General features: G+C 45.6%; 1 protein-coding gene across 1 annotated transcript in view; it reads left to right on the top strand.

The window, feature by feature from the left end:
- The window catches only part of SFXN5 (sideroflexin 5), a gene marked incomplete at its 5' end in the record, with an annotated part of 94,557 nt that overhangs the window by 38,684 nt on the left and 35,453 nt on the right, over positions 1–20,420 (top strand). Inside the window, 5 exons of the mRNA XM_084263572.1 lie at positions 1,732–1,757; positions 6,139–6,192; positions 7,692–7,748; positions 8,615–8,680; positions 19,706–19,796. Coding sequence (XP_084119698.1) covers positions 1,732–1,757; positions 6,139–6,192; positions 7,692–7,748; positions 8,615–8,680; positions 19,706–19,796 — 294 coding nt within the window. The remainder of the gene's footprint in view (positions 1–1,731; positions 1,758–6,138; positions 6,193–7,691; positions 7,749–8,614; positions 8,681–19,705; positions 19,797–20,420) is intronic.

Raw genomic sequence — 20,420 nt, 5'->3', positions numbered from 1 at the left:
GGAGAATTAGGATCCTAAATGTCTGTGTGAGGTCTAGTGCTTAAGATTCTCCCCAGATATCTTAATGTGGAGTCAAGCTAGTATCCTCTCTGGCATTTTTGAGATAGCCATCACTATGATAGGCATTTTAACCTTGTAGTAGACAATGAAGCTTGATGTGCAATGAGCACCTTAGAGTTTTACTCTTCCAGAGAGAGTGGGATGAGCCCTATTTTTCCGTGTGCAGTGGTATCTAAAGAGCCATGGCATTGGCAGCCCAGGAAGGATCAACTTATCTGTGACTGAACTGGCTTAATTGTTAAATTTCAGGTTGTCCCTCTGTCATGCACAGATCCACAGCTACCTCTGCTGTGGGTTGAATAGCAGCTCTCCCTCAGTCCTTTCCCAAAGGATCTATTTAAGTATATTGGACCTTTTCCATATTTTTGGGGGGAACATCTTCACCTGAATGCTGGGCACGGGGGAAAAATAACAGGGTTGGTGGGTTTTGTTCTCCATTTCTTTGAAGAAGGGTGATTTTGAGGGTGAGGTGGAGAGGGAAAAAAGCCAGGATCCACTCCCTTGCTGCCTTGTTCTGTAATTCTTTTTTTTTTTTTAAGATGTTTCTTCCTCTCAGGTCTCTGCCCTTTCCAACTGAAAATTGGATCCATGAGGCTTAATTCAGTAATGTTGGTAAAATGCTCTGAGACCTTCTAGTGGAAGTCATAGAGATGAATTATAATTAGCACAGAAATTGGCAGACTTAGCAAGGGAAAAATGTGAAGCATTTGATTTTTGTGGCGCTCAATAGGATTTGGGGTAACGGCTTATCTCTAATATAGAGATAACTTAGACCTATGATCAAAATAGTCACTCTCACCTCCATGATGAGAATATGCTTTCTTCAGCTTATACCCTGTTCTTTTTTCTACTGACCTCCAAATAATGAGCTCTCCTCATAGAAAATGACTACTGGAGAGGTTGATAAAGCAGGTGGTGTAAGAGGAAGGTCCCACTTAGGGTGACACGGTCCTGCTCCTTAACTGTAGCTTGAGAGATGGCTTCATGAGCATCTTCAGCGTGGTAACCTGGTAGGACCAGGCTCTCCAAGAGGGGAACGGGCACAAAAAGATGGAGAGCTTTCTCCTGGGTTAGCAAGGGTAGGTTGTAGGAGGGTCTGATGAGCAACAGAGCTGGCACGAGGGAGGGAACAGATTGCATGACTGAGCCTGGGAAGGGGGAGGGCAGGATCTCCCCCTTTCTGTGGCAGCGAGCCACTAGGTCATCTCAGCACCACTGCGGCAGCATCCAGCTCCGCCTAGTCTGGACCGAGCAGCTCTTGGTCTGAGCTGTCATCCCTTTGCTTCTGCTGGTTTGAGTTTCTGCTGGCTGCCTAGCCTGGCTCAACAACACGATGCCCTCGTAACACATACTGGCATAGACTGGGTTTACTGGAGTAAAATATTAGAAGTTTCAGGCAGCTTCTTAGACCACAAACCCAAGGAAAGCAAATAGAGGGTGGAAAGGAGATCAGGCAGAAATCAGAAACCTCCTCTGGTTGATGCTTGGTGCATCAGGGGTAGGTCCACAGATGTTCCCACCATGGTATGGAGCTCGTGGATGTGAGTATAGCCCATCCTGCCACGTGTGGCTTCTAGCCTAAACTGAGAGATGTCTTAGATGTCATTGTTTTCCCATCCCCAAACTGTGTATTGCAATTCACGCATCTCTTTTTTCTTTCTTGTTTAATAGGTTACATTCCCTTTGGAACACCCATCGTAAGTATTTTAACATCTCTCCCCGCTTTGTTTGCGAGTACCAAGAGATGCATTTTTTAGCACTTACAGACAATTCTCCAAATTCCACCTTACCGCCGCGCGAGGCGTTCGCACAGGGTTCCCACCTTTCCCCTGGCACGTTAGAGAGGGCTTCATTACGTAAAACCTGCCCTGTGGACATTGTGCCTGAGGTTATTTATCTATTTAACATCCTTCTCCCAGCATCTTGCAACATCTTCAGCCTTATCTTTCCCTCCTGGAAAGGGGGAAACCAAGATGAGCTCATTGCCTGCAAAATGCAACATAGAGTCATATAGAATGCTTTGGGTTGGAAGGGACTGCAAAGATCATCTATTTCCAACGCCACTGCCATGGGCAGGGACAGTGTCCTCAACTCTCAGATTTGATCTTTGGATGCTTCACACCCCCCCACCCTTCCATTTACATGCTTTGCAAGTCGTTTCCTAAACGTGAGGAGCTACAGCACGGTGAGGCTGGTGTCGTGCGCTCTAGTCTTTGATTAATTAAGGCGGCGAGTGCTTTCCGTGGAGTCATTGCTGAGGGTGTTTTAGTTTGTGCTTGTGATCGTGCAATTTGTAAGCATTTGGGTGCTCTAGACAGCAGAAGCTGGAAGGGAGATAATTCTGCCTGTCTTCCTTAGCGCTGAAACTTCAGCTCCTCTTCAGGATTGGGAACGATTAATTAACCCCATTTTGTGAATGGGGAAACCGAGGCACGGAGTTTTGCCCTGAGTTGCTTCCAGAAGGGTTGTCGCTCCTCCCAGCCACCAGCTCCCTGCTCAGCACACTACATCACATGTATTAAAATGGTTGAAGGAGCAAAATCTGCTAAATTTAATCTTCCTAAACCCAATAGACCGGGGCATAGCACTTGCTTAAAGGTAACAATTCTTTCCCCAGTGGGGATGGCAAGGTTGCTAGCACCTAAAAGCAGCAATCATCACGGCTCTTACTATTTGTTGTCGTGGGTAAGGGTTTGGTGGTAACTTTGTGTGGGGCATTTTAAAAGAAAAGGTTAAACAAAAATGAGTTAACGATCAATTTGACAATGAAATCGGCCCCAATCCAGAGCTGTCAGAGGAGCCGAGAGCTGTCAGATGAGCCCAATTTCACTAGCTGTAAAGGATAAACTGGAACCTCTTGTCATTTAAAAAAAAAAAAAAAGAAGAAAAAAAAAAAAAGAAGAAGGAAAAAAAACCCAAACGTTTCAAATGTTAAAATTAAAATGTAACATTTATGCCAATCGATCTGTGAAATTTAGTGACAAAATTGGCAGCCTGCTCTAGCATAAAAACAGTTTGAGTCTTGCATTTCACATAGGGGGGATGGGATTTCCTCAAGAGAGACTTAATGTGCCTGCGGTGGGCTCTGGCTGAGCGAGCGCGGCCGTCCTCGCCCGCAAAGCCGGGCCGGCGTGCCATTGCAGCCACGCTAATTGTCCCCACGTTTGGGGGTCAATTAAACACCCTGTGTGGGTACCGGCAGCGAGGCGATCAGATTATGTATGAGCAGGTTTACTGCCTCTCAGTCAATACACGATGCTGCCTATAGACATGTTGGGTTTGGTTTTTTTCCCCCTATACCTAATGCAAAATAATTCAGCATGGTTTTGCTCATTGTGGAAGAGATTAAGGTCTGGCTGAAAAGAATCGTTCCTTTTCTGGACGAAGCAGTTCCTCCCCTGACAGGACCAAATCCTGCAGCTGTTTGTTCTTTCCCTGAGTTGCAATCGTTTGCTTCTCTTTTTAGCCTCCGTCCTTTCCCTGCTCAGGTTTATGGCTTGACCCCAGAATTGGCTCAAGTGGCAGAGTGAGGACAGGATGGAGGATGTGGAAGTGTAGGCAGAGTTTGTGTTTGCCCACCTTGACCTCAGCCTGGGATGGAGCAAATCCAGCTGCTGGCATTATCTCTCTTCGCTGTCAGGGTGAGACGTACAGGGCGGCTGCTGGGCTGCAGCCTTTTACCCTGGGCTTGTGTTTCATCCCAGGGGCAAAAGGCTCCAAGGAGGAAGATTTATCTGCGTTTAGGAAATTCAGCCCAAGCCATGGGTAATGAGGATGGAGCAGAAGCCATGCCACTGTTCCCAGCTGCCACCCACAACTTTAAGCACCTCATTTTCTCCAGCCCTTTAGAAATCAGAGAGTCTTGGTGGGGTTTCAAAGTGCACAGAGAAGACCCGGGAGTTGATGTGGGGTTGCAGACGACTCTCTTGCTGATGCCTAAGGCAGGGCTTGGGGCTTGCAAGAGGGAGCACTCATAATGCAAATGTGCCATGAGGCTGCTCAGAGCCAGCAGATGTCCAAGCAGTGGCTTTAGTCTGGCTTTGAGGCCACAAAGGTCCTTTCACACCTGATAGGCAATTAAATTTTGTAGCTGGTACTTTTCTAGTGTTTAGAAGCTTTTTTTATTTTGTTTTCCTTCTTAGTTATTTTTTCCCCTGACAGTAATTAAAAGTGAAACTGTACATTTCTTGACAGACTCTTGCACATATGGAGAGTTTGCATTTAAACGTGCCTCTTTCAGTCATACAGATTTTGGGTGCTCTTTTTTTTTATTTATTTATTTTCCTCTCATTTTTTCTCGGCGCTCGGCTTCAGCTGACAATGTAAGTAGCTGCCTTGCAGTCTTCCCCCCCCACTTCTCCTCCAAGAGCCTCATTAGACCGCTGGCTTCAGGGCCAGAAGTCAGTCCTGGGGTGAAGGAGGTTTATCGCCTATTGAATCCGTTTGGTTAAGAGCGGCGGTGGATTAATTAATGACAAGATCCCCATACTGAATGGAAGCGGTAAATTAGTGTAACTTGCACAGGCTGGCGCTCGGCCAGCGTACGAAGTAGCTGTAACTTCACGAAAGGCTGTAGGAGGAAAAGCTGGAGGAGGAGGAGGAAGAGAAAGGAAAGATGATGTAAATGAAATCAGGCCTCCCAACCCTATTACCCTTTTGTTTGTTGTTATTTCTCTCATGTCCTGAAGCGTAGAAGTTGCCTCCTCTTCAACTGATGCTGCTGCAGATGTGCAGGGATGGCTTTAGCTTATCCCTCCTTGCGGCAGGCTCTCTGCTCTATCAGGGAAGTTTGCTTCCTTCTGAGCTGCTGGAGGAATAAACTTAGAGAAAATGGGGCAGAGGAGAGTCTGAGTTTGTTAAGAAACTCAGAGCCTTTTTGCCCAGATGCCTTGGAAAATGTTTCAGTTCACACGAGTGTTTGAAAAGTCTTTAGAAGTAAAAGGAGTTGTTTAGTCTTTATACTCTTAACAAAGGCACCAGGCTGGTTTTGCAGCAAGAAGACCATCTTTTTCAGAAACTGTCAGGCATTTGAGGTGCAGGAGGGGAGATGACAAGCGATGTTAGGAAGTGTCTCATCTTGCCTGTTTCTTCCCCAAGAACTCATCTCCCTGCCCATGTTTGCTGGGTTTATTGTGAAGAGTTACCTTGCTTTGCATCCCTTTCCTCTTATGGTTTAAGAGGAAAGATTGCCACAAAACGAGATAGGAAGGAGTCTGGTAGTGCTGTGTTGTGTGTAAGAAATGGAGATGTTGAAGAAATGCACAGGGTGTGCCTGTGTGCTGTATTGAGGCATGTCCCAAGGATGCTCTCAGGGCTGTGCAGGCAACATACACGTGTGTGACCTGAGGTGCTGTGATGGCTGACCTTGTACAGCCCATGGCATCTCAGATTCACGCAGCAGTAGGCAGCACCTCACCAGATGTGCTGGGACAGGCTACTGTAAACCTCTGGGAGATGGTGATTGTCAGCCTGAGCTCATAACCCAAGCAGGAGTTTTCACAGCTCGGAGTATGACACATCAACAATTCTCTTTTCTTAAAACAAAACTCAGGCTCCCAAACAGGAGCACATGTGCTTCCAGGTGGCACTCCTGTCTTCAGATGTTCAGATCGGATTTCTTTCTTGTGCTTGAAAGGGAGAATGTGCCAAAGGAAAATAAGAAAACCCCCCTTCACTGCCAATAGTAGCAACTTTGAACTCTTGCATTCATGCAATGTTTGTGTTATAAATCAGAAATACCTGGATTAAACAATCAATTACATTTTAATTAACCAATCTTTGGATGGTATATGCTGCCAGACTCTTTTCAAGGTATGTTGCAAGCAATAATTGAAGATGCAAAGCCTTCATGGGCAGCTACCTTACTCTGTTTCACCACTGGAAAATTGAGAGAAGCTCAAGAAGCTTTGTAGAAGCTTGGAAATTGTCAGGAAGCTCAAGAACTATAATGAAATAAACCCACAAAAGAGGTTAATTTGTTCAAGTCATTAGAAAGAAGCTTGCTGTTTGCATGCCTAGAAGAACACCAAGAGCAAAGCAACAACACATTTACTGATAAGAAAATCTCTTCTCTTGCAGGTTGTTGGTCTTCTCCTGCCCAACCAGACACTGGCATCCACGGTGTTTTGGCAGGTAACACTGGTCGGAATGGGTGGAGAATGTGATGGAAAGGAAAGCAGCAGTTGACTTGTGTCTTGAGGACAAACTGATGCATGTGGCATTTCTGTGCTGGCAGTGCATTGGGTAATGGAGAGGTGATGTGGCTGGGTATAATTAGGGAATGGTTTGGTAGGTCTGGAAGGGGCTAATATTGGGTCTTCTTTTCAGCACCCAGCTATTTATGCCATCTCAAGGGAGATGCAAAATAGACCAGCATCTCAAAGAAGACCCATCATCTAGAGGTGTAAATCACAGAATCACAAAATGATCAGGGCTGGAAGGGACCTCTGGAGATCATCTAGTCCACCTGCTACAGCAGGATCATCTAGAGCACAATGATGCACAGTGTGCACTTCCATGAAGATGTAAACCCTTAAGCTCATACATCTGATGTTTTGGAGACAGCCTGTCAGGTTGTTGGGATCTTCCTTGGTGAATACCCATTGGAAGTGCAGTGTGTGCACAGGGCTGGGGGCAGGGGGAGGCCCCATGCCCAGGAATTTCAGAGGTAGCTGTGCTGTGCAAAGGCAGGGACCTCTGTGTTCAATGTGCTAAAAAACAACCCACCCAAACCTCACATCTGGAAAATTGAGGCAGATTTCCAGCACATACTGGCAAACTGAGTTTGTATTTAGTTTTTTCTTCTAAGAATTATTTAAAGAACACAAAGAGAGCAAGGTTTGCTAGGTCCAAAGCTCCAGGCTAGAGACCTGGTCCATAGGAAAAACATGCTCTTGGAGTGTGAACTTGGCAACAACTGGGCCAGTCCCTGCATTTTAGTGCCTTGCTTCACTCTCCTGACCCTTACTTCATTCCTCCTCATCCATCTTAGCTCTGGCCACTGTTGGAGAGGAGTCCAGGTCTCACACTAGGAACATGGTGTTTTGGGGATGAAATCTACAGCTTTCTTTACATTGCCAGTAGTTGCTGCAGGTAAAACCTGCAGTGCCACACTGCTTTAGTGACAAATTGTGCTCCAAAAAGTTGAGGACAGAAATACCAGTTCAGTGTCATCTGTCAGCTTATCTCCTGTTCCTCAGCTGAAGCCTCCAGTGACCCTCTGTTTGAGAACTGTGAAGTTTAATAAGTGACTGACACAATGGCTGCTGGGTTTATGCTTCTTCCTAACAGCATCATGGATTTGGTGCTGATGAAAACAAAGACTACCAGCACTGAGGTGTTGTGTGGAGGTGGATTGGGCTGGTAGAAGAGTTGTACATTGGGTGTACCAGGAAGCAGAACTGCCCTTTGGGCACTGGGTGCCTTGGAATTCCTATCCCTCTCTTTGAAGGGCATTAAATCAGATGTGGGGCGTGCACGAGCCTTTGAAAAGAGGTGACGAGTTGCAAAGGGAGATGATTTTTCCTGCAGCGCTCCCATGTTTGTCGATGATTTTCTGGGGGGTGTTTTTTTTTTTCTCCCAGTCTTTGTGAAGTTCTGTTTATGCCTGTCTCTTCTTGTTTCCTCTTCAGTGGTTGAATCAGAGCCACAACGCCTGCGTCAACTATGCAAACCGCAACGCGACAAAGGTGAGGAGACCCAACATATGTGGCGTGCGCAGCGCCTCAGGTCTGTTTTGACACGGAGACATAATTCCTGTCTCTTTGCTGTTAATAGAAACTCCAGGGTCGGTGCTGTGATGATGAATTTAGAGATTGGCCGTTCTCCTGGTGTAGGCTTCCATTTTCAATCTCGGCTGCAAACGGCGTGAGGAGCTCAGAATCACTCGAGGCACATAAGTAACGCTCAGTGCCTTTGAGCTGAACCCAGTGTAGAGTTCTAACTGGTACGAGCGGGTTTGATTTGAGATGTAAATGAGCACAAACCAAACTGGAATCTGGGGTTTTGGAGAGCAGGAGGCAGCTCCGTGCTCATGCTGCCGTCTCCTGAGGACTTTACGGGTGCTACCAGCACTGGTGCCAGAAAGCGGTTGGGCTGTTGGGTCTCTTCCTTCGCTTTAGCCTTCATTCATCCTGTGTTGGGATGTGGGAAGTTCAGGATGGGAAGCTGAGTTGGAAACCATCCAGCTCATTGAGATAACATGTCAAAGACAAATATTTAATGTGGAGAGTTTGGGGTTCATCGCTAGGGTGTAAGAATGCTAATTTTGTACCATTTGCTGAATTTCATTCGCATACTTCCTTTAAGCTGCTATTATTATAATTTTCTGATGCCAATTAATTTTCCATTCCCTTTAACCTTGCTCGTGAGGCTACAATTTTCCTTGCTTTTGCCGCTGCTAGACGACAGACCATGTGTCACAGAACAATATGACAAACCTGTCTCTGGTTTAAAACAAATAAACCGAAAACAAAACAAACAAAAAAAGCTCGGTTGCATTTTTAATAACCAGAAGTTTGTTTATTGAAAATATGTTTTGTTTTTCTTTCCAAAGCCTTCTCCGACATCCAAGTTCATCCAGGGCTACTTGGGAGCTGTCATAAGTGCTGTCTCAATAGCAGTGGGTAACGCTTTATATCTATATATTTCCCGACAAAGTAACTGCTCCCTTGCAGTAGTACCACAGTGCTTTTGAGATGTTTGTTTGAATTGCCAAGCGTGTTTATCTCTTAATTGACAGAATTCAGTCTACATAACCAGGGAATATTTTAACCATGAGGTGTCTCTGTCCGTGCATGCCCAAACTTTCCGACAGAAGGAGACTTTCTACCGCTAATTGCTTCCAGCTTATCCTGCTTTGTGCATGGCCTGGGTCCCTGCAGTGTGGCTTTGCTGCTGGCAACAGTGTTCAAGTCATATCTGAAGTAATCTGTAAACAAGGAGCTTTTAAAGTTGCTAGAATTGTGACCTCATGGTGCAGGCATCAGGCTCTTAGTACTCAGATTCCCCAGAAGCACAACTTGACATCATTAGTCACGTCAGCTAATTCCCAAGGAGATGGGTACATTTTTCAGGAGCAACTTACAGAAGTTATTTCTGATGTTGGGTTTTCAAATAAGCCTCTGAAATGTGCAGTTGTGCCTTTTCTGCTGGAACATGAAAGACCCCACAGCAGTTTGTATTTTTTTTAACTTTGGCTAAGACTTTTGCCCTTTTTCTCAAGCCACAGACATCCTTTCCCAGCTTTTTTTTCTGCAAATAAACTGCCCTGTGCTCACCATGCCATGTGTACCAGGTTCCTCTCAGGGAACTCACCTTCAGGGGAAAAAAGCTGCATAGGCTTATTTAATCTTTTTTTTAAAGGTAAAATATTTGTCTAGAACAGGCATTATGAGAAGTATGGAGGCAGGAGCTCCTGCCTGGGAACTGAGGACAGTAAACAGTCTGCACAAAGTTTATCTCCATGTTCTGCAGCTGCCTGACAGCTTTGCACCACTGGTAGCAAAGGGTGTAGAGTCAGTGCCTTGCAGGTTCGAGTGGGCACTGTGCTTCTGCTTGACAGTATTTTGTGTCTCTGGCTCTGTGATGCCTGTGTTACCTCTTCACTGCTGGGTGAGCCCATGGAACTTGTAGGTGCATCTTCAGCAGGAGCCCTGGTGCCTGGTTGGCTTGCACACCTCGGCTGTCCGTCACAGGGACAGCTTCAAAAGCACCATGAGGAAAGAGGACGCTATGGTATTCTGTACTTACAGCATTACAAACTTGTGGAAGAGGAAATCTTCCCTCAGCAGGTGTTGCTGCCTTCTTGTGTCAGTGCCACCATGGCCCCACCAGCCTGGGCTTCTGCTGGGATGTCCTTAGCATGTGCGAAGAGTACAGTGAGCTCTCTAATAGCAGTGGTTTTGTAGCTCTGGTGCACTGAGGGGCAGGATATTGTTATGAGGAAGTGGGAGCCTTTCCTTAGATCTATCGATGTACTTGGGGGAGTGGGGAAGGGCTTTCATGGATACTTTCTTCTTCCTGATGTTGGAAGGTCTCCTTCCAAAGTGGAGCACACTGCGGCACACAGGGTATGTGAGAAGTGAGAGAAGTTGCTTAAGACACCAATGTCCCCATGCAGACAAGCAGCTGGGGACACTACTGATGTGTGTATTACCACAGAATAGCTCATGTCCTTATAACCCATAGCACCACTTACTGCGTGCTCAATTTCTACATAGAGCAGCCTAGAGAAAACCCTGCTGAGCCAACAGCATTTTTATATTGTAAATATCTGGATTAATAGCCAGGATCTCCTTGAGGAGTTTGTTGCTTTGAGGTTTTCATTGGTTGTTTTGTTTTTCAAATGATGATGACAGATAATATAGAAACAGCCCTGAGGTTCATTCTGTTGAATTGTAAGGCCTCAGCCCTCATTAACTGATCTCTGCTGTCAGTTAGCAACAAATCACCTCCCAGTGTGAGCCTATTAGGACCAGATGACCTGAAAACAAGTGCCACTGCCTCCAGTGGTCTGCTGAGACCCGGTATTAATTAAAACGAGCCCCTTCCATGTTTGCAGTTGGCGAGCGGCGCAGGGAGAAGGCTCACAAAACAGCAGATCACTTGACTCGTGATTGTGCTTCCCATCGTCTTCACCCTCCGTGTCTTTTATCTAATGAGCAGGACAAACAAACTGCTTTCTCACATGAAAGGAAAGAGCAGATTTTGGCTTTGTGCTTCTTGCAATTAATCTTTGCAAATCACCCGATTCCTTTCCCATGGCAGAGAGAGGGGAACTGCTGTCAGCGAGAGGCAGCGCTTCTCTGGCACATCCAGTGCTACACACGGGACTCCTGATTTGCAGCCCTTCAGGATGAGGATTTTTTGAGGAACCAATATCCTTTTTTACAATTTTTTTGAGCATTTCAATATTTTGTCCCCAATATTCCTTCCCCCTGCCCACCTACTCCCAGCTCAATACAAGTCACAGTGTAGCTTCAGGTGAGGAAAGCAGTGGCAGGCCCAGAACTTCCTCTCTTCTCCCGTGTGGTACTCAGCTGAAGAAGTCACTTGAAGGAAGGCTAGAAAAGACACCAGAAAGGATAATTTTAAGACTAAGTGTGGGGAAAGAGTTGAAAAGACTGATAGAACAGATCTCTTGCATCTCTAAATTCTTATGTAATTCTTCTGCACCATCTCTACTGCTGGCACATGCCGAGACCTGGGCCTACCCGCTCCGCACGTGTGTGTGACGTCTCCCAGCTTGTCTTGCAGCAGACAGTACGTTTAGAGGAGTCTGATTTACCATGAAGTAGCCTAGATTTCTGTTTCTCCTTCTGTGATTGTAGTTTATTTTTAATGCACGCTTCATACAGCAGCCTCCTTCCTGCCTTTTCTTTTGATTGCTTGCATTTTACTGCTTTTCGGAATGCTGAGCAGTAATTGTTGTATTTTTATAAAAAAAACCAATTAAAATTCCTGTGATTAGGCCTTATTTTCTGATATCTGGCCGCTGTTCATGATGGTGGTGTACGAAGCGCAATTAGTACCAGTTGGTTTTCCTAAGCAAGGCAAACAAGGGCAGGGAGTAGTAAAAGGACTTGAGAGAGACCAAGGGTATTTTAAATGTTGGGGGTGTTTTTTCCCCCAAAAGAGCTATGCTGATTGCAGAGCCTGTAGTAACACAGGAACCCTTTCCAGCAGACACACATGGACATGCACCCTCTTGCTCTCTGCTAGTTTTGTCATGCTTTTAAAATGTTAAAAAAGTCACCTAATCACACTGAGCTTATTGTTGTAACTGCTTTATACATACAAGTAGGTTTTTGAATCCAAACTCAATTTGCCACTGTACTGTTAATCCCTTCCAGCACTGGGATCAGCCCTATCAGTACGTTGGCCTTAGACTGTAACTTCAGTTTGACATCAGAAGGGATTCCTAGAGCTGCAATTAGAAGCCTGCAAATTAAACCAGTTCAGGACAAGGGCTGTGAGCAGGTGCTCTCTGATTTCTGGGTTGTCACTGGTGCTGAGACCTGCAGCCTGGAGACCCAGTGGGGTTAGCCTAGGGCTTCCCTGGCTTGGAGCCTGTAGTGGTGAGGCATTGGGTCGCCCCATACACTCCCCTTGAAGCATCTCATGGCACTGGTGGTGTTGTCACTGGTTTCTGTAGTCTTTGGACCAGAGCTTTATACACATCATGCTTTTAGTTTCTGCATCATAGCTTCAGGTTCTGCCAAAGCTGGCTCCAAATATTGCCCCTTGTGATACTGAAGACCCTGTGTGACATCTCCAAAGGGTTTATCTCTTCTGCCAGTATGATTTGGCTGTGTATCTGACATCTCCCAGTAGCAGAGTGCTGTCACTCATCTCAGTGCCCAGGTGATTAGCTTGTTGTCCATCTGTTGTCCACCTCTTGTACCCTGGAGGTGCCACATACGTCGGTGCTGCTGGCATTGTCCTCCCCTGTTGACAGGATGGGCTCTAATTAGACTGCAGAGAGTCTGGCAGGCATAAAGAGTGTCTTACATATATAGATGTCTGTAACTTAACCAGGGAATGTCTATTGTCACCACCTAGGCTTCTGATAGGGGTTTTATTCTCCCCTGATGAACACGTATTTGAGATCAAGCACCTCTTAAGTGGAGGGACAGTGGGGTTTTCCCCGGTTAGTGGAGTAGCTGGATTCCCTCCTTCCCCTTTCAGATATACTGGGGTTTGCAACTTCTAACAAGGTTTTTTATTAAGTGCAAGTTTGGGGTTTATGGTCTTGTCAGCATAGAGGCAAATAAATATGTTGTTCTCACTTAGCAACCTGAGCTAAATTCTGACAAAAGTAGGTGTTTTGTCTTCTTTTGTATAAAAGACAGAGATGCAATGTCACGTAACCATGACTGCCAGCCAGGCTGCATATTTTGTAGTGATCTGTACAGTTAAAATGTACCTTCCCAGATCTTGAATGTGTCCTTTTGGCTCACCTTATTGGGTAAATCTGGGTTAAAAAAGTCAGGTGATTAATGCCATTAATAACTTTGGTGCTATCAGCTACTAATGACTCACCTTGGAGTCACTGCCGGTTGCAGCGTACAGGGGGTGTTTCGAGCAGCTCTTCACAGACAGATCCAGGCCTTTTAATTTTAACGGTGCCTCCTTGCTTCCTGACCCTAAATCCTGACTCCAAACAAGCTGGTAGAGGTAGGGAACCAATGCCAGAGTGGTTTAGCTGGGCATGTTGTGTGGGAACCCCTGCAGATCTCTGGGGTGCTCCTGGAAGGTCGGACTTGGCTCTCAGCTCTGTTGCACAGTTGGGAAGTGGAGACAAGCTATATGACTTGGTGTTGGGACCAATGTAGGAAGCTCTCCAGAGCAGAAACTCAAACTTAGACACTCCAGCACTCAAATTCCTGCTCTTGCAGTGGGAAATTACTCCTCTCTGGTGTGGGTGTCTTAGTAAGTCATCTTGGGGCAGCTTTATTCTGTATAGAAGCCTTGGTGAGGTTGCTTCCAGGAAAATTCAGCTTTCTGGAGACTCTTATAGTTGCTGTAGGGTTTCTACAGAGCTGGACTCTTGAGTTTTGTGGGTGTATTCCCACAGGATTTGTAGATTATAATCCGTGCAGGAATCTCAGCCACAGTTGGAACTGGTCGAGCACAGAGGTTACACAAAAATTGTAACTCCTACATTTTTTATTTCACTTTTTCAGAAAAAAATAAATAAGCTGTGTAGGAGTCCATCAGCAAAACCTAGTGTGGGTCTGAGAGATCAGATGAAAGCAGAGGCTGCCTCTGCACAAATGGACACAGCAAAAATGATGTTTTCAAGCAAGATGGATTCCATGTGTTATGTGTCCATCCCCTCCCAAAGTTAGCATTTTGCAAAATCGAAGTGTGCGTTGTCTTGAAAACATCCCTTACAACCCCAGGCAACCTCACAACCACATAGGATTTCAGCAGAAAGATCTTTTCCTTCTCCTAAGGAAGCTGAGAGGTGAAGTCTGTTTAAGCCTGAGATGATGGCTGTAAAATAACGCTGGCATTGTAAAGGCTGCATCACAGGTGGCTTTGGCCATACCTGCCCTTGCAGCCTGGACTCCCACAGCACAGTGGACTGTGCCGCTGGAACCATTTACAAGGATGCTTGGGCTCTGATATACAGGTTTACAAATCTTCTGATTTTGGGGAGTGAGAGTAACAAAAAGTTATGTTTACAGCTCTGTGCTTTAAAATAAAGCCAGGTAATGTTTGAGGGTGTCTAACCAGAGCTCGAAGGAGACTCTAAGGTATTTAATTAGATGAATTAGAGCTGAGCTGGCTCATTACACCTATAAAATTAGTGAGAGGAAAAAATAAGATCTTGATTTTTTTCCCCCTGCCCCATGTTCAGGAAGGGTGGGAGCTTGTTGGGCCAAGTTTTCAGTGCCATTGGTGCTGCCAGACATGGGTTGTTCATCCTTCCCCACTCCCATCGCACACTTAACTCACACACACACACACACACACACACACACAGAGACACACATGCAATTTTTCACTCTCCTCTCTAGGTGGAGGTGCCCCTGTGGATTTTTCTAATCCCAGCTCCTTCTTCTTGATAATTGTTTGTGAGCCGTGTGGAGCGGCTGCATTGACAGCCTGTGAATTTGGTGTGATGCCCGTAATCAGCTTGTGAGACGGCGCGGGGAGGCCACCCACTGCCCTCAGGACTATCCGCCACTTAGGGCGGTAAAGAAACACTTAGAAGCCAAAGGAAGTCGGTGGGAAGCAGGGAGAGGGATGGGAGGGGATGGAGCGTGGCCCGGTGCCTCCTTGGAGATGAACGGTTGTGGGGTGCCAGGAGCAGGAGATTGGGTGGGGGGGGAAGCTAGGAATAAACTTCTGATTGCTGCTTAAAGTTTATAAATGAAGCTGTGCCCGGCTCTAACACCTGGATACCTGTGCTCAGTAGCTCCTGTTCCTGCACCTCCTCTTTAATGACCCACAGATACTGAGTCCAGATACCAGATAAGCATGGTATCATCAGTCAGCCTGGAAACCCAGCCTGGTGTTTCCTCCATCAGCCTGTAAATCCTTGCAGCTGTAGCAGCCATTTCCCAAAGGTGCAGCCTTAAGGCTTTGATGTAAGGGAAGCAAAAACATGGTATGGTCTGGGGAGGCACCCAGTGCCTGTCACCCTGAAAGCCTCTGGGCTTAGGCAAGCTCTAGGTCCTTGTCAACTGCCTCCTTCCAAATTCCTTGCTCTTCTCTGCAGCGTTTTTGCTTTTGTTTCATTGGTGTGTCTGTTTTTCATCTGTGCCCTTTCCTTCTGCCCCAGCCCAGCCCCAGGTGTGGTGTTGCCTTTTTAAAGGATCCAGATGCCTGGAAAACTTGATGTTAAAGCGACAACGTCTTGGGCACACAACCCTGACATCCTCCTTTCTTCATCATCTGCCAAATCAAGTTTGTCTAATTATCAGCATTAATTCCCTGTTTCCCACTCATACTTCTCCTGGAATCTTGCTTGTTTTTCAAGACTACACCATTTTCTTCCGTTGAAGCACCCAACTGTGGGGCTACTATGGTCATCATCCCTTCTGCAGTCATCTTGGTGTGACTCAAGTTACCTCCTTTCCTTACTCCTGCTCCTCTCTAACTTCCTTCCCTTCTCAGATTGTTATTGCTTTCCCTTCCCTTATACTCCTCCATGCTGTTCTCCTTGACTTGGTAAAGCTCCAGTTGGTAAACAGCCCAGTTTTCCATCTCTCTGCCTCCATCTTCACCTCTCAGCCCTAATGAATGATTTTTTTCCTTCCTTTTCCTAATGCTCTTTTCTTCAGTTTGGCTGTATGGGACTCATCAGATCCAATTAGTGTTTCATTTCAGCAATCTGGTGATTTGGGAGCTGAGGAATAAGTTTCTTTGGAGCCAGTCCCTTCTTCCAAGTTGACTTACTAGGTCAGTTGGAACAGCCAGCTCCAACTGCCATGGTCAGGGTTGCCCCAGCGCTGCTGGAACCCAGGAAAGTTGAATCCCTTAAATCAGCAGAGATCTCACCAACATGGTTAGTGAAGGCTAGAGAGCTGTTCAGCAACATTTAGGTGGTGGCATCTACCAAACTATTCCCAGCTTGCTCACTGGGATCCTAATATTCCTTTTATTTTATAAAACTTCGTGCTTAAAATTAAGTGAAATAACTTCTTGAACTGTGGGTGTATTTACTGCTCTGGAACTGGTTTAGGGAGGTAGTAGGGTTAGACCTGTATCAAATGGCTTGAGGCTTGATCGTTGCCAACTTCAGGCATTTAAAAAGCATCCCTCAGGCTTCAAAAATCCTAATAGTCATAAGGGAAAATTATAAAAAAGCAAGATTTTTTTTTTCCCCAAAATTCCTGTCCTTCTAAAATTCATGTCTTGGTGGATGTGAGTCCAGAACTTTTTGAGAAAAGAAGGAAAAGGGATCAGAAATACTAGGTTATTATTACACAGTCGTTTGGTGACGGTGTCTGGTGCTAATGGCTTCAAGTAGGGCAACACTGAAAACTGTCCTTCTGCTGACATAATGTTGTTGATGCTGAAAACAAGACTGGCAGCAGAATAAATAGCAGGAATTCTTGGCACTTGAAGAAGAGGAAAGGAGGAAGGGCAGAGTGCTGCCCGAGGCATGGTAGAGCCCCAAGTAAGGTTGCTGCCCCATTGCCCTGTTCGGCTGGGTTTCATGTTGCAGGACATCAGGAGTTGTGATGTCATGTATCCCCCATGCCCAGCTTGTCAGGGTGCTTTGTCAGCCAGATCAAAGAAGTGCTCTGGAGGAGGAAATCTCACAAAATAGACAGTTAGGGGAAAAAAACGTCTGGATTTGTCCCCTAATCTAGGTCCCAGTGCAGGAATATCCCTAACCAGTACTGCACTGGAACCAGTATGGCAAATCCACACCCAGCGCTCACAGCTGCAAGGAGGAGCACTTGTCTTGCCAGAGTTGAGACATCACTAGCATAGATATCTTCATCTCAGTTGTGTTCCTGGACTCCTTTGATTGTCAGCAGAGACAAATGGGCACTGTTGGGGATGTTTCACATGAGCACCCACAAGCGTCTGTCTTGGGAGGAGAATAAACCCCCTTAAAAAGGCTCATTCCTCTGTGCTGGGCTGCAAAGGCCCATCTGGAGGTACCACATTGGGTGTGATGATTCCCACCTGACTCTGTTACGTGTTTCTACAGCACCAGTGTTGTAGATCTCAGATCTGTGACTCAGGCTGTAGGCAGGGTGATGATAATAATAATACTCCTGCAGTTGTCAGGGATGAATTTGCCTCAATAGTCAGTGTTCTTTGGCCACCCCCTAGGAATTAAACTCATTAAGCTTTACTTGTTGATGGCCCTTTTGCTTACGGTGGCCTGAGCTTGAAGAGTACCTGCTTGTGGATGCCCTCTTTGACCTGTTTACCCTCATCCCACTTTGTGACCTGCAGGAAAGAGTTCGCAGATTGGCTAAAGCAATTTCAAAACTGTAAAAAACAATCCCTCATTAGTTTCCTAAATCTAGTCCTCGTGTTGGGAATTTGGAAGATTGGATTTAAATCTATAGCAACATTTAATTTCATATTCACAGCGGGGTGGTTGCTGTAAGTGGAGGAGCGAGTTCATCTGCAGCAACAAATTGAATCTGAAAGTAAAATGCTTTTATTACCACTAGCCTCACAGCAGTGTCTCTCCCAGGCTCTGCTGCATCTTTTCTGTTTCAAAAGCTGCTGCTCTTCCACTTTGTGGTCAAATCCTTCCATCAAACCTACAGTCAGAGGCTGGAAACCCAACCAAATTTGTTATCTATGCAGATGAACTGTATCCAGGCTCTAAGTAACCCAAATCCATGGGGCAGCACCAGCTCAGCCAGGCTTAAGGCTGTCTTAGCTTCATTCTTAGAGCCACCTGTTTTACACGGCTTCAGTTTCTGGAAGCATTCAGGTTTTGTAAATACACATCCCAGCACTTGGAAAATGAAAGAAAAAAATAATTATTCAGTCATTTTTAAGGATGAAGAAGTTGAAGGCAAAACCCTCGCTCTTGCCCTGACTAAGAAGAGCTGTTGTGGCTCTGTTGGGCTCAGCACTCAAGAGTTGTGGTGGCTGAGGAGGAGAGGAAGGGTTCCTGATGAAAGCCTCCTGGGGCTCTGGAAATGCATCATTGGGTTTTGAAAGCCCCCACTCTGCTTATGCAGGGCTTACCCAGCAGTTGTGCTTCTCAACATCTTCCTCTCAGCCTCCAAAAAGACGAGATGCGCTGCGGGTGCATGTATAATGTAGCAGCTTGCAAAGTATGTTCTCCCATGCTTTTTTTTTTTTGGCTTTTTTTTTTTTCTTTAAAGCCCCCAAATCAGTATTTGCTGGCAGGTTTTTGGCTTTGGCTGGTTTTTGTGGTTTCTGTGGGGGTTTTTTTTATAATTTTGCTGCATTTTTGGCTGAAAACCTTTTGGCCAGGCATTGCACAAGACTTCCATTTTCGGCCCTAAAATTCCCAGTTTGGGGCTGTTGGGTTTTGTTTGCACGTTTGGCTTTTTTTTTGGATGGAAAAAGAGAAAATATTGTGAGGGAGAGTAATTTGAAGACAGAAGTCATTCCCTGCGAATAGGTTTTGTTTAATTAATAACCCCAGTTTCTGCTTGAAACAATTTTTGATGGAAATTCTCTGACTATCACTACTATCCAACCACGCAGAGGCTGACGAGGCAGCGACTGTCCTCCGTGCTGTTTATATTAACATAGGCAATGATTTAGATCCCTGCAAAACTCTGGAGAGCTCTGCATTATTCAAGTGTTGGAGGAGGCAACAAAAAAAACCCGATCCATGGTTATAATAAACTGCCTGCTATCTCTTGTTTCTATTAATAGCTTCTTTATAGCCCAAATGTTTGCATTGGAGTGGGGTGGTGTAGTTTGCACAGGCCCTGGGAAGACAAATGAGTTGTGTTGGGCTGCTGATATTTGGCTTTTTCTTAGCTGGGTGAGGACTCCCAGTGATTTTTTTCTAGATGGGGAAAATACCAGTGAACTGGGTAAAAATGCAGCCAGGGGCATTTCCAGAAGGACTGAATGGCACTGCAGTGGTTTCCAGCTTGTCTTTTAGTTGGGAAGGGTTTGAACCCAATGGTTACATTCAACCTTTCATTTAAATCCAACAGGTGAATTCACAGAATCACAGAATCAGAATCACAAGGTTGGAAAAGACCTTTGAAGACCATCAAGTCCAACCGTTCCCATCCCATGCTAAACCATATCCCTAAGTACCTCATCAACCCTTTTCTTGAACACATCCAGGGAAGGTGACTCAACCACATCCCTGGGCAGCCTGTTCCAGGCCCTGACAACTCTTTCAGTTGAGTTCAACTCTTCATTTAAACTCACTGATTCAGTTCAACTCAATGGATGAGTTCAACCCTCAACTTAAACTCAGCAGTTGGGTTCAGCCCTTCATTTAAACCCAACAGTTGGGTTGAACCCAACACATCTAAACCCTGCAGTGAGGGTGGCATTTAGTTCTCAAACACTTCTGCATGGGGAAAGACTCCAGTCTGTCCCCATGAAGAACTCTGCGGCTATCTGCAAGTTGTGGCATCTGCCCTGCTCCTTGTAGCTAAATGTTTCTGCTTCTCTGTTGTTTGATTTGTTTTGGTTTGTTTTTCTCTGTTCAAAGGTGGGCCTTAATGTTCTGATTCAGAGAGCAAACAAGTTTACCCCCGCCACTCGTCTCCTGATCCAGAGGTTTGTGCCATTCCCGGCTGTCGGTAAGAAATGACACCTTTTCTTTGTATTAAAGGCATTGGCTGTAAAACTTCTGGTAGCTAAAAGCCTCTGGGATGGACACCTAATTCCTGCCTTCCTGCTTTATGCCATCACTGCCATGTCCCCTCTGCAGAGGGTCCCTGAGTCGGTGCAGACAGTGACAGGATTGTGCAAAGCAGCATTTCAGCAGGGAGGTGATGCAAAGCTCCTGGCGGAAGCAGCTCACAAGGCTTCATCAAGCTGCACTTTCCACTCTCAAGCAGTTTAAAAAATGGTCGTTGTGGACTGGTCCATGACTATCCACATTCAAGAGCATTTAATTTGCAAGATCTGGTTTGACTCATGTCAGACCCCAATCTTCAAATTAGCAGTAGTCCTAAGATATTTTTTTTAATAATAAAAATATAATTAAATGCTCCTACTCTGAATATACAGATTTATAAGAGTCACTGATTATAAAAAAAGACCTAAGTGTGTGAAGAATTAAGGCTGCCTCTGACTTGTTGGAACACAAAATAAACCCTTCAGCATTTTATCAGCTAACTGCCTGGTGTTTGAGGGAGGGGATGTGCTGGACACTCAGCCTTTGCTGAAGCCTGTAGTTAGAACATTTAGCAAACAAGAAG

The sequence above is a fragment of the Gallinula chloropus genome (assembly GCF_964237585.1).
Source record: "Gallinula chloropus genome assembly, chromosome: 4".
NCBI classification, from domain to species: domain Eukaryota; kingdom Metazoa; phylum Chordata; class Aves; order Gruiformes; family Rallidae; genus Gallinula; species Gallinula chloropus.
Note: the sequence above shows the minus strand (reverse complement) of the source record. Positions and strands in the feature narration are given on the sequence as shown.